Source organism: Halichoeres trimaculatus, unplaced genomic scaffold, assembly GCF_033239565.1.
Source record: "Halichoeres trimaculatus isolate MK-OKI-2021-1 unplaced genomic scaffold, fHalTri1.1 fHalTri1_scaffold_3, whole genome shotgun sequence".
Lineage (NCBI taxonomy): Eukaryota > Metazoa > Chordata > Actinopteri > Labriformes > Labridae > Halichoeres > Halichoeres trimaculatus.
The window spans coordinates 13,397,141-13,410,930 of NW_027437181.1; the positions used below are offsets into that span (position 1 = coordinate 13,397,141).

Genomic DNA, 13,790 nt, shown 5'->3' on the forward strand with positions numbered 1-13,790 from the left:
AGGGCTGAACCTGCCTGTGGGCGATGTAATAAAAGCGCCACACACTGCTGGTAGAGATGGTGGCACTGCTGCTGGAGCTGCAGAGGAGGGGATAAATATAAACCGGGGCCCGCATCAAGGAGACGGCCCTCCAGTCACAGCCTGACTTACATCCTAATAATTAGGCCCCTTTCCAATAAAACAAGGATTTGTGGCCATGCATCTATTTTACTTGTGTTTGCTGCTGCAGTGGGAGGGATGCACCATCGGGCTGCTGCAGTCTCTGGGTGAATCTGAAGCTTTGAGAGGATTTAATCTTTAACAGTGTTGGAAAAAGATCACCAACACTTTTACCCATTCAGTTTTTCCACTCTCCAGAATCTTAAGGAGTTTCCTATTTCACAATTGTTTCTGTTCTTATACTACACAGTTACTATGTTAAAATAAAATAAAACATATGAAGTATATTCAAGTTCATGCACTTGTTCCCCATTCTCCACTCTCCTACACACACACCCACATAACCACACACACACACACTCCACTGTCTCTGATAGTGGCCAATCAATAGATGAGGCCTGCAGGTTGCTGTTGCATGTTATCTCAAACCTCCCAATGAAGGCGAGCTAATCTTTATACTTCACATTCTCCTCCTCTGGTCTTTGTTCTCTGTTCAGATGAACCACTGCATATCTGTTATTTGTGACTAAAAACGCACAACAGTTTCTGAATCTCATGTATCCAACATCGTCCGTCAAACTTTCACTGTTGTTGCATTAAAGACAAATGCATTACATCAATATGAAAAGAGCTAAGAATGATGCTTAAAGTGCTATGTTGTATTTCCTGACGTTTATATATAATATATAATAAGAATGGTTTTGAAAGTTGTAGTATTATTCCTGCAAAAGCAACCCATGAAAAGGATTTCCTACGTTTTGTCTCACCTCTGGCTACCTGAGTGTCAATTTATTCACTCTTACATCAACTTGATGTGTGAGCATTTTCACTGAGCTTACTGAAGAGGACAGAGAAAAGTACTTATAATGAGAGGATGGAAAGGGAAGGGGAAAATAGGAAGAGGGGAGCCAGGTGGGGCGGCAGTCCAGGCAGGGGGTATCAGGCTAATTAAAGCAAGCATTTGTCAGAGATTAAGCCTTAAACAGAAAAGGTCATCTGAGCACCAGAGCGCACTGTTTCGCTGCTGTGCTCTTAGGGCAGTCTAAACCTTTCCATGCTAAATGGTAAGGATGCTATTTGAAAGAGATGGGGGAGGGGAAAGAGAGACCCACCAGTGTAAGAGTGACACCCAGGTCATTGGTTCTTCACTGTCCATTACACATGCTGGTCAAATCTGGTGATCGGTGTCATTTAGGGATGAAAAATAAGTGCTGGGACAAGATCAATAGATGCAGTCGTCTGTACCAGCTGTGATTAATTGACTGTCACCAATTAATGACCGGCCTGTTGCAAAGCAATGCAATGTTAGAGAGACAATGGGGCCTACCGTAAAATGGGAATTTCTTTCTATTTCGGTCTCTTATGTGTTATTCTGGAGTGAGTTCCCTGGTAATAAACTTATGAGCCACCTTAGTTACAATTTGCAGGTTTACTACGACACACTAGAAAGCTTCCCTGGCAGCATCCTGCACTTCAGGTGCCCTTTGAAGTCTTTTGTGATATTGAGATGAATATGGGCTTAAAGAAAGCTAGAGATGCAAACACATCCACGCTGTTTTTTTTTAGTTCAGGCAGAAGCAGTTACTAAAAATATTTGAATATTTGCTTGTTTGTATAGCAAGAGTGTCAAGGGAGAAGTTGATAAATTCACATTGTACTGTGGTAATGAGTAATATAAAGTATGCTTGGATATTGGTAACTCCACCTATTTAATTGTATTTTAATCATACACTTTGACTCAGAACATCCTCATAAAAACAACCTTTGCTTTGAAAAACAAGCGAGGGAGAAGGGATGGTTTGTGATCCATTTAACATTCTGTTGAAAACAACCAAACAAGTGCCACTGATGCTTATAAACTGAGATCAGTGTACAAGCTCTTTTACAGTCAGTCAATTTTAATCACATTACATCCCAAGCAGACGTCCGTTTGACTTCGAGATGCAATGAAGCACTGGACATGTTGGTTTAGATATGAGTAATGGTTTTGGAGGGCTAAAACGTGGTGGATGTAATTTGAAATAGTTTTGGTAGGTATTATGCTAATATCATATCCCTCTTTATCATTATAGATTTGATCATTTATCTGACATGAAGGCTTGCAAAATATTAGACTGTGATATTCATTAGGAACATGTTTCAAACTGGTTAGCATGCTGAAAGAGGCATTTTAGTTATGACTTTTTTGATTGTTTCTTCGTTATGGTGGAAATGTCTTAATAACATTTGTCGTATGAATTAGGACCACTGGGTTTGGCTTGAATTCATCTTCATTGGAAAATGTGGGTTGACATTTTTGATATCTGTAGTTTGAAGTGAACTGACTCTAGACAACCTAGTTGTTGACTAAAACCCTGTCATCTCTAAGGTTTACTGCACAATGCATTCCCTAGACTATGAGAAAAAGGAATGATAAGGAAATGTCTCCAAGAACAGCTACATTTGGTTACTGGATATTTATAAACCAGATAGGAAACATCTGTGGATGCTACTCTATGACTTAGGTTGAATAAATGTGTTTATTCAGTTTGACTGGAATATAACTTTGGAAATCTCGAACACCACTCTCCCAAGCCCTATTTTTAACATCTATTTTCCAGTATCACCCGTGACATACAAATTCCGCTGGAGTTTTAGCTTTCCCCTGGAAAGACGGTTTTCAAAGGGGGGTAGTTTAAACTTGCTCATTCCTATAAGTTGACTTCCCATTACCTCAGTACTAGTTTCTTTAAAAAAAACAAAAAACAAAAAAACACTATGAGTGTGTTAAGAGTGGAGACACAAAATCTAACCTTGAATAACAACACAAAAAGGAGTTTGGCTTTTGCCACACTTGTTGCCAGAAGACACACTTTGATAATTTGGAAATACTGTATCTGTTAAACATTTACACAGTTGATTGGAGACATTCTTTATATCTATTATTTATTGCTTTCCTGAACAAAACACCTCTATAACAGTCATGTAATGTGTACATGTGCATTCGTATATTTACTATGTGTTTTTGTTGGTGCATGGGATATGTGGGTAACTTGTTTGGCTGTGGTCCTTCCCCTTGTATGTGCATTTTCCTCTGTATAGACAGTGGCAACCAGTTTCCTGTAAAAGGACAACAAAAATCTATATAACCATAGATAATAATTAAGCTAGAGAAGAAGAGGCATATCGTCAGGATGTCAGCTGGCAAGTTTTTACAGATATGGCAGCCATATTTGAGTCATGTTGACAGCTTAAGATCTGATCACTGGAAAGAAAAACAATAATAAAAAAATTAATTAATTAATTAATGGACAAATTCTTAAGATTCCACTTTGGTTCATAAATCACTGCTCCTCTATTTTTGCATTTCAATGGTGTGCGCCCCAAAATAAAGTATACCACTTTAAACCCCCCAAAACTTATTGTACAATAATTTTTTTCTTTTACTTATAACTAATGTATTTTTCATTTCTGTATCGTATATTATGCATCTTTTGATATGATATTGAATTGTACTCCCTTACTATAGGTGACAGGTCATTGTTACATTGAAAAAAAAAACAAAAACAACAACAACAACAACAACAACAACAACAAAAACAAGTGTGTGGTGCTAATCAGAATCAAACATAAAATAAGTTTCCATGTAAGGCAAATAAGTTATATATTAGTGCCATATCTGCTTTGCTTAGTAAGTATGCTGATAACTGTGCAATAGTTACCTTGCAATCTTGAACGTTCCTAACTTTTGGCAATTACCAACAAAATGTGTAAAAACGCGCAAAATTCAAGTGCGTAGCAAAATAGTGAAAATACTCTAAGCTCCCAACAACTTACATGTTGAAAAGCCACAGAGTTTTAAAAATGCCACGGGATAAATAATGCTTTAAAACGTCGAAACTGTGGGAAAATATCAATTTCCACTGTTGAACGTTTGCGAACGGACTGACTTCTTTTGGTATTGTTGGCTTTCCGTAGTTGTCAGACTGCGCGCGCGGGTCCTGGTGGGAAATTCGTATCCCCACGGTGGAGGAGAAACAGCCTCTACTCTAAGCATGGCTCTCAACTTTCAGACATCCACTCTTTCTTTGACTTTGCCGATTTCGTGTCAAATATGCCTCGGAAAGGTAAAGTGCAATTCTTTTTAAAGTTGTAACTTCCCGTTGGCCGCTAATCAAAGATGTGTTTACACGTATTAAACCGCTTCCTGGTTACGTACAGTTGTAGTTACCAGAGTTACGCTACAAAGACAGTCAACACGAGCTACCGCCACTAGCTCAACTTTTTTTTTCGTGTGAATTGATTGTGTGCTTTGTATGCCAAAGTTTGCCAATAATCTGCCCGTGTTTCCCTTTGTTTAGGTCAAACAGCCGGTCATTTGTGCAAACAACCACGTGTTCTGCTCATCCTGCATGGAAATGTGGTTGAAGAAAGCTAGTCAGTGTCCAACCTGCAGGGTCCCGATCACAGCAGAGAACCCCTGCAGAGAAATCATCGGTGAGTAATACACACAAGGGGAGCAGGTACTCAACAACAGAACCGAGGTGATGTGAGGCTTTATCTGCCCGCAGCAGGTTTCAATTGGGTCATGATGACATCACATGCATCTCGGTACAGTATTCGTCTTATGCAGTCTGTTGCATTGTTTCTTTCATCAATGAAGCGTTCATCATGGCAATTTTTAGTAATGGTCTATTTGATATTCACCCGTTTTGCTCTGTGTTGGTCCACTTGCTATACGTGAAACTGTGGATAGTTAAAATTAAGCACTTCAAACATGAGTCCACATGGAAGTTTACCACAAAAAGACACCTCACTTTTCATAGTAATGTATTTTTCATGTTTTGGGTGTTGGGTTCGCAGTTACACTACTGTTGCATTATTTGTTAACTACTTAAAGTGGCTTTTTTAATTCACTGTAATGTTTTGTTGTCAAGTTTGTTTAACTATATGCACTTCTTTAACAGGAGGCACAAATGAGAGTGATCACAGTGACAGCCCTCGCATGAGGAAATGCCTCAGAAAAACCCGGGGGGAGCTGCTTTTGCGGGAGTATGAGGTATGAATTTGTCTGAAATATTTTTTACAAATCTGTATTTTCCATTTTGCTGACTCACAGATGGTTGATGCTCCAGCTATAAGTTTTAAAGTCAAAGAGCTTTGAGAAGTTTCAATTCCAGCACCATCCTATAGGTTCACTGGATTTAATATGCTTAAAAAAACTGAAAGAAACAATTAACTCTATGGTCGCCACACTATTTTTTTAGCCCTGAGGGGAATTAGTGTTATGATCCCATAGTGATATGTTAAAACTTGTTTTATTTACTCTCTAACAGGAGGAAATTGAAGGGCTGATCAGAGAAAATGACGAGCTGAAAACAAAAAGTCAAAGCCTAGAGTCACAACTGAAGACAGCTCTGGATCCCTGTACCATTAATACAGTGCAAACAGATGACAAGAAAGTTGACCCCTATGTCCTGGAGGAGTGGACCAACAAGCTGAGAGCTGCAACAGATGTTTGTCATAAAGTAAAGCAAGACATGGACAAACTTAAAGAGGTAAAGAAAAAAAACTATCATAGAAGATACTTTGGTTTCACTTTCTTAGTTATGTGGCAGACACTTTTGGAGGACTTATCTTATCCTAGTTTTTTTTTTGTTTTTGTTTAAACATTAAGTGGTTCAATTAGCTGTCTTAAGGACCTCACCTCTCTAAGATCATGAAAATCAAAATACATTTAATGGCATATAATTAACAATTTCTCAAAATTGGCATTTTGTATTATGGAAATGACTTAACATCATCACGTCACTGTTCATCTCCATTCATGGTCCTTCAACAGTGCCAATGTTCAAGAACATTTATTATGCTTCTGTTTGCATTATAAAAATTCTGTTTTGTAATCCACTTTGACTTCACTATTCTTTTATTTCTACCTTTCTCAGGCAAACAAGACATTACGTTCTCAGAATGTTGACCTGGTACAAGAAAACATGAGACTAAAAGCAGAAGTTGTCAGCAGATCCCCTCAGAAGTGAGTACAATTCTAATACCAAGACTGTAAGAAAAATGACTTAAAAAGATATGGACGGGGTATCAGGCATTCTGAAGAAGGGTTGTGAAGCAAAACAATGGCAGTTACCATCATGGTAATGCTGACTTAACCAAGTTAAGCCAAAATAAGCCAGCCAAGATAAGGACAGAAGCTACAAGATTTTTGCCGATGCTTCAATTTAACAAAAAAAGTGTAAGTGTTTGAGATAGGTCGAGGTGGTTCCATTTGAAAAACTTATCTTTTTCCCCTTTCTTTAAAAAAAGTTCAATCATAGGTGTTAACTTGATGTGAATGATACCTGCATGAGCTGCTTGTTTATTCCTCTGTCACATGAACAATAGTTACAGACCTTTTGAGCTGATATGACAGCATGTTGATGGTATTTGCTCAATCTCATAAAGATCCTCAAACAGTATTAAGACATAACTGAATCTATCCCCAGGTTTGGGCGTTACACAGTGGCAGCTCTGGAAGCTAAAATCCAGCAGTACGAGCGTGAAGTGGACCACTTGAAGAGGGCTCTGGAGCGGAGTGACCAGTACATTGAGGGCCTGGAATCTCGGCTCAGAAAGTCTGAAAAGAAACCCCTAAATGTACAGGAAGCATGTGGGAGTGGAAATGCAGGACCTGAACCATTGACACAGCAGCAGAAAATCAACATGATGCTGAGAAGCTTGAGTGACAGTGAAAGGCAGCTAATCAGCAGCAATCCAGAGGCAGAATGTAGCACAAGTGCCTCCTCTGACATGTTCCCCACCACTCCGTCCTCTGCTTTCAGGTCCTTGACACTTAAAAGCCCTGGCATCCGGGAAAAAAAAGTTGTGTTTAAACCTGCATCTTATCTAAGGAGGTTAGATTTTGAAGAATTTCCCAGCACTAGCAGCACCACCGAGAACCAATTCAGCAGCCTGGACAAATTCCCTAAAGTCCTGCCTCAAGGTGCTGACATCCAATCCTCAAATTGTGTCTTCTGGAGTGGCTGGCAGGGATCTAAACCTAATGAGAACTCATGTCCAGGTACAAGTAAAAACAGCTCTGTCACAGGAGCCACTTCCTGTAATCTTGGTGATGATGAGCCGGATAGCTTCCAGACTAACAGCGAGGCCTCCATGGACGCAGCTTACCTGGACAAAATCTCTGAGCTGGACTCAATGATGCTGGATGGAGAGAGCTCCAGCAGTCGAGGCTCACAGTTCTCCCTGGCCTCATCTCCTCCAGCAGACTTAGACAACACTCTTGTCCCAGATCCACAAACCTGCCACGATAGGAAACCTGTGACGCAGTGTGACCCTGAGAAGCAAGCTACAACAGACAACATGGATGGCACCCCAAACAACAAAGAGGCTCCAAAAAGCTTTCCAGAGGTGTCCAGCAGTGGCTGTGCAGGGCCTTCCCAGACTGATGAACTGTCTTTTGACCTGCTGTTTGACTCACTGGAGGAGAGTAAGACAGCTGGTCCCTCTGGTTCTGTCAATCCATCAAACCTAGACCACGATCAGGTTAACCCCACCTCCTCCAGTTCTGGTAGTAAACCTGTGAACACATCAAGAGACAGACACACACTGATGTTCAGCCAGCCAACCAAGAGGAAGTCTCACAGTCCCTTTAACACAAGCAGTCCCACCAAGCTGTCAAAGCTGATGTGAGAACTTTGAGAAACAGTAACTCCATGTTTCTGCAGAAAACGTGAATCTAACACGTGATGTAACTTATTGCCTGTGAACTTCAGTTTGTTTGCTGTGTGATTGTACAATTTAAGATGGCACATGACATGTTTGTCAAAGATGCTTGTGTTATTTACTTCTGTCTCAGTGGCAGTGAAATTCCTTTAACACAAGCCTGTAGAGACTGAAAATCAGTTTAATTGCTGGACAACACTTCTAAAAAATGCTATATGGATGTTTTTCAGTGTAAGTAGACCTGATCCTCACAATACTCTTTTAATGACAGCTTTGACTACTGAAATTAATGAATTAGATTGTTCAGAACTGTTTTACGAGCTATATTCCGTATTGTAAGGTGTCGTAGGAAATAAATAATTAGCAGAACAATGAAAATAATCATGAATTCATTCATTTCTTTATTCATTCAGTTATTTCGTGTTTTTTCATTCATCATGATTTAGGTCAGCTACCAGTCAAGACACTTGAAATGGACTAATGGACGAGTATTTTTGTTCAATATCTCCCTTTGATCTCAATATGGAAGTAGAGATTGACATTTAATGAACATTTTAGATTGTCACATATTTGCTTTGATCCTCTTTTCTTCATTTTTTCCGTCAGAAAGTAACAATTATTAATAAGCTGTCATTAAAATTCGAAAAAAAGCCTCAGCCTATTTACCCGATATTAAAGCACGTTGTATCCTTTGACGACACACATTAGAGACCTCACACGCAGTCATTCCTTTGTAGCAGGGAGCCCCTTATTTATTATGCAAATTTAACGATATCATGTATATTTCACATACCTCTAATCGCTGCATGAAATTTTAATTAGACAACCGTTGTGGTTTGAATAAATGAAGTGTTAATTCATTGGGATTAATTAATTTAGGTAAAGACTGTGTACAAGGTTACGCTGGTGTATTAAATCAATTTGTTTAGTGCTCATCTGGCGATGATGGGCTTTAATGATAAAGAGGCGGGCTCATTAGTGGTGTGGGTTAAGATGAGAGACTGGACTGAACTGTGTTGACCAGACAGACAATTATCTATTGCCAAGTAGTGTTAAAAACTTACAAAGTAATAAAATAAATGTATAAACACGTTGACCCAACGACACGTTTTATTGTTTTATCCTTCAAGACTCGATTTTTACGCATTACGCACAGATGTTGGCACTGGATGGTCCCTGATAATTCTTCATTTTAACCTTCACAGATACGTTTTAAAGGACATGATATAAGGTAGATGGGGAGAAGGGGCACTTCAAAGTAAATGTTCACTAAAAACAGCGTTAAGTCAATGGTTAGCGGGTTTTAAAAGTGAAGAATAAGGCCTAAAGGCATTTGGACCGGCGCAGTTTCGCGGCTCGATGAAGTGGAGCGAGCCCTTAAAAAAGGCAGGCGTCTAGTCTCCAGATGTTACTGCCTGCCCTGTGAGCAGTTTTTATCTGTCAGCCTGCTCACTATTCTGGCAGTTTGTGTCTCGCGAGAGCAGCCGAGCACGGGCTTGACGAGATCTGAGGCGCTCAGGTGTAAGAGCCTCTCTCATCCCCAGCAGTGGGAAACAGTAGACAGATAAGTGCGTCTGAGAGACTGCAGGCATCTCTGTGATCTCCGGGCTCAAGGCTGCACTCGACGCACTACACAACGAACTCCACTGCATCATTACTGGATAGGAGAGAGGATCACTGTGTATCTATGACTATTTTACAGCTCTTGTAGCTGTTTCACCCCCTTTTCTTCCCGTGCACTTTAATTGGAGAAGCTCGCCAAGATGATGTCCATGAACAGCAAACAGCCGCACTTCGCCATGCATCCCTCTTTGCCTGAGCACAAGTACACCACCCTGCATTCCAGCTCGGAAGCTATAAGGAGAGCTTGTCTACAAACTCCACAGGTAAATTATCCCCTCAAAAAGCTTCCACTTTGTCCTTTTTTTCTTGCCTTGGCTGCATGTAGCGCTGAACGCTGTGCGTAATAACAAGCGGTGCTCCAAGGCACATACAGCCAAGACGCGCGCTTTATGTTTTTTTCATGTATTCCACGGCAATCACAAGAAGAGTCTTCTTTTGAAAGCATGCAAAGCCCGACTTCACTGTTTTTGTATTAATTTTTATGACTTGCCGCTTCTAAAGGAATACTCAGGCTGTGTTATGTGTCGCCAAAACTCCCGAATGACAGATACATTTATTTATGCGTTTCCTCTTTTCCTTTCTTCTTCTTTTCCCTCTTCTTAACCATTTCGCGCTCTTTCATTCTCCCCTCCTCTCACTATTTCTAAATTTTCAACCTCGCAGCTGCAGAGCAACATATTCGCGAGCCTGGATGAGACCCTGCTGGCCCGGGCTGAGGCTTTGGCAGCCGTGGACATCGCAGTGTCCCAGGGCAAGACGCACCCGTTCAAGCCCGACGCCACCTACCACACGATGAGCACGGTGCCGGTGCCATGTTCGTCGAACTCCACAGTTCCACTGGCCCACCATCATCACCACCATCACCACCACCACCACCAGAACCTCGAGCCTCAGGACATTATGGACCACATAGGCTCGCCGTCCCTTGCCCTTATGTCCAGCGCGCACGACGGGACCGGTGGTGGAGGCGGAGGGGGCGGCGGAGGTGGCGGTGGAGGGCTTATTTCCACCTCTTCCCATCCGCACTCACACATGCACGGCTTAAGTCACCTCTCCCACCAGGCTATGAGCATGAACTCGCCTCTTACCCACCACGGGCTATTACCGGGCCATCACGGGGGGAGTCAAGGCGGCCCAGGGCTCACTAACGCCGGCCTGCCCTCCATCAATGACTCGGACACGGACCCAAGGGAGCTGGAGGCTTTCGCGGAGCGCTTCAAACAGCGGAGGATCAAGCTGGGGGTGACCCAGGCGGACGTGGGAGGCGCTCTGGCTAATCTGAAAATCCCCGGCGTGGGATCACTGAGCCAAAGTACAATTTGTCGTTTCGAGTCGTTAACTCTCTCCCACAACAACATGATTGCGCTCAAACCAATCCTTCAGGCCTGGCTGGAGGAGGCCGAGGGGGCCCAGAGGGAGAAAATGAGCAAACCGGACATTTTTAACGGAGGGGAGAAGAAGCGCAAGAGGACCTCGATAGCGGCACCAGAAAAGAGGTCTTTGGAGGCTTACTTCGCAGTGCAGCCTCGACCATCGTCCGAGAAAATAGCAGCTATAGCGGAAAAGTTGGACCTGAAAAAAAATGTGGTGCGAGTGTGGTTTTGTAACCAAAGACAGAAGCAGAAGAGGTTGAAATTTTCCGCTACTCACTGATGAAGAAAGTGGGGAAAAAAGTTGTGGGACTGAATTTGGGGACCAAGGGACACTAAGACACCATTTTCAGTCTTTTGTCTCCAGCGCTTTTACACGTTGGTGCACAATGGGCTTTAGATACCCATTTTCTGAGGCTTCATATATCTTGTTTATTTTCACGTTATCGGTGAATGTGAAGTATGCAAATAACAGATTACACACAATTTCGCTCAATTGTTTCGAGGGAAAAAAGTTTTAGCTACGTCGACATTGCCTTTTAACACACGTGGAAAAAAAGAGGTAATTTGCTTGATATTATAGCGAGTTATTTTCTCCGAATAGGCCTATTATTTGAAGTATAGCCATTTACGAATTACCTCATTGATTGTTAAACTGTGCTTCTGGTTTGATTTTTGTCGTTGTTGGTAGAGAATAATTCATAAATCTGTTCATTTCTTCATCTGTTTATTTATTTGGAGGCTGCTATAATCTCAAATTTAGTTGCAAACTTTTATGGCTAAGGGGAAAAAAGTAGGCCTGCATGAAATTCTAATTCACGGGCAGTAATTCAGCCTCTGAAGGCTGTCACATCTAGAGATATATTTATTTTAAATTTGCACAAAAGACCCTTAAAGTTTAGAGTCCAAATGGTTTTGTATATACAGACATCACTTTGTCACTTAACTGAGGTGAGCTCTTGTGTTTTGAAAATTAACTATTGGGTCTCAATTGGCATCACAAGGAAGAGTTTCAAACAGATCCATTGAACACGAGAGCCTTTTCAGCTTTCTAAAAAAAAGAGATCACAGTGAAATAATGTGTTACAGTTTGCAGTGCAAACACTCTATGCATTGATAAAAAAAAAGAATCACTGCGTGCAGTAGAGCTGTCTGCTGATCAGACCTTATTTTGTGGATGGTGTAAGTCACTGTTAAATGCCTGTTTTTCACATTAAGATCACCACGTTGTTTGTCGTGTTACTTGTTACGGAAACGTTGTAAAAGTATCTTTTTACTTTGTGCACAAGTATGTTTACAAAAACTGCAGCGACATGTGCATCAAGGAGAAATGTCCCACTGTGTCTTTCCCTCTGTCACAACTTCTCCTCTGTTGTCCTCTTTACTTTCATTGGTACTCTTCATCCTGTAAGCCAAATCCGACAGGGAGGTGTGTTCCAGCAATCTTCTAATAAACTCCAGAAAGAAAATCTCTTTTTTCTGCTCGTGATTGGGCCTTGTACTGAAAACTATATTTGAATATTAAAACTGATGCATTTCCTCAAGTCGATTTAAAAGCTGGTAAACTAAAAGTGTGCCATTTGGTTAGGGTAAGAACGTTTTTTTTTTTTAATTAACCAACATAGATATAAAACATTGTTGCTCGAAATTGGTAGAAGTCTCGAGCTGAAGTAACGAAAGTTAAAGAAATATGAGGACTATCATGCTTTGAAAATCTATCGAATTCAAATATCTCAGTGCAAAAAACCCTTTTGTTCCTTTTAGTTTAAAATTTCTAACTTAAATAATTAATTTAACGTTGACCACTTTGAATGTTTCACCTCTGAATATACATTTATTTTGGGGCCAAATTTTGAAGTTTTGTCAAAATTAAACAAATATAATAATAATAATAATAATAATAATAATAATAATAATAATAATAATAATAATAATAATAATAATCTAAAAACGTTTTCTGGCATTAGATAATCTAATTCATGGCTGATGTTAGCCAGTCAAGAGAACTAGGCTATTGAATCAAACATATTTGTTGACTAGGATTACGCTGGCGCCTGTTTCCTACCAGGTCCAACAATCAACATTTAATGAAGTTTCACAACAGAGACAGAAAAATTTAAATGCAACATTGAAGCGACGCCTCCTGACTTCAGATAGAGAAAGAAAGAGATAGAGGAGAGAGGTAAAGAATGAGAAATAAATAGTTAAATAAATAAGCAAGAGATCAAAAGTTAATTTACTTGATCAAAATGACCACTGTTTGACCTCTACCCCCTCCCATTTTTCTCCTCACTTTAGACTTCCAGATATTTTTAGTTGGCTTCTCTCCCCACTGCATTTATAAAAGCGAATTTTTAAAGCCAGGTAATGCAATATTAATCGCCTTTCGCTGATATAAAATGCAATATTTTCAGACAGCTTTCGGGGCTTTGAGGAGAAGCAAGCGGATAGAGGAAGCAGCTGTTAAACAGCAGAGAAAACTGCTTCTTATTGCTTTTCTTTGGCTGTTGGCTACATGGACTAAAGGAAACAGCACGTGAGTAAAACATTTTAAGCACTTTGTTGATTATCCCTCTTTCTAGTTTTTAAAAAAGGGACCCATAAAGAAATTTTAAATCCTAGTAACAGTTTTCTAGAAGTAATATTTTTGGTGTGCAAATACCAAGTTCTAATTTTAACGTATTGCAGGAGAAGCCTGGGAAACATGGACATTCTTACAATTTTCTTCACATAAACTGTGGCCCACCATAAAAAGCTGAAAGATTTTGAACAGATATGTGCAAAATGTGAGATGCTGTGCTCTATTTTTTTTTAACTATGCCTCGTTAAAAATGTAAAAAAAAAAAATTAAGCTTTTTTGCCATCCAAAAAATGGAACAAGACGTAACACTAAATGTGTTTGTCTTTCTATTTCTGTCTATATAT

At 40.3% G+C, this 13,790-nt stretch overlaps 2 protein-coding genes across 2 annotated transcripts; both read left to right on the top strand.

Moving 5' to 3' along the window:
* Window positions 1-4,089: 4,089 nt before the first annotated feature.
* On the top strand, window positions 4,090-8,628 carry obi1 (ORC ubiquitin ligase 1). Its single transcript, XM_074665663.1, has 6 exons — window positions 4,090-4,265; window positions 4,500-4,635; window positions 5,106-5,197; window positions 5,475-5,696; window positions 6,084-6,172; window positions 6,636-8,628. Exons 1-6 carry the CDS (start codon window positions 4,194-4,196, stop codon window positions 7,837-7,839), a joined length of 1,815 nt encoding a protein of 604 aa, XP_074521764.1. The 5' UTR covers window positions 4,090-4,193; the 3' UTR covers window positions 7,840-8,628.
* Window positions 8,629-9,429: 801 nt separating this feature from the next.
* On the top strand, window positions 9,430-12,320 carry pou4f1 (POU class 4 homeobox 1). The gene is made up of 2 exons (XM_074666655.1): window positions 9,430-9,758; window positions 10,159-12,320. The coding sequence occupies exons 1-2, from the start codon at window positions 9,636-9,638 to the stop codon at window positions 11,146-11,148; spliced, it is 1,113 nt and encodes a 370-aa protein (XP_074522756.1). The 5' UTR covers window positions 9,430-9,635; the 3' UTR covers window positions 11,149-12,320.
* The last annotated feature ends 1,470 nt before the right edge of the window (window positions 12,321-13,790 follow it).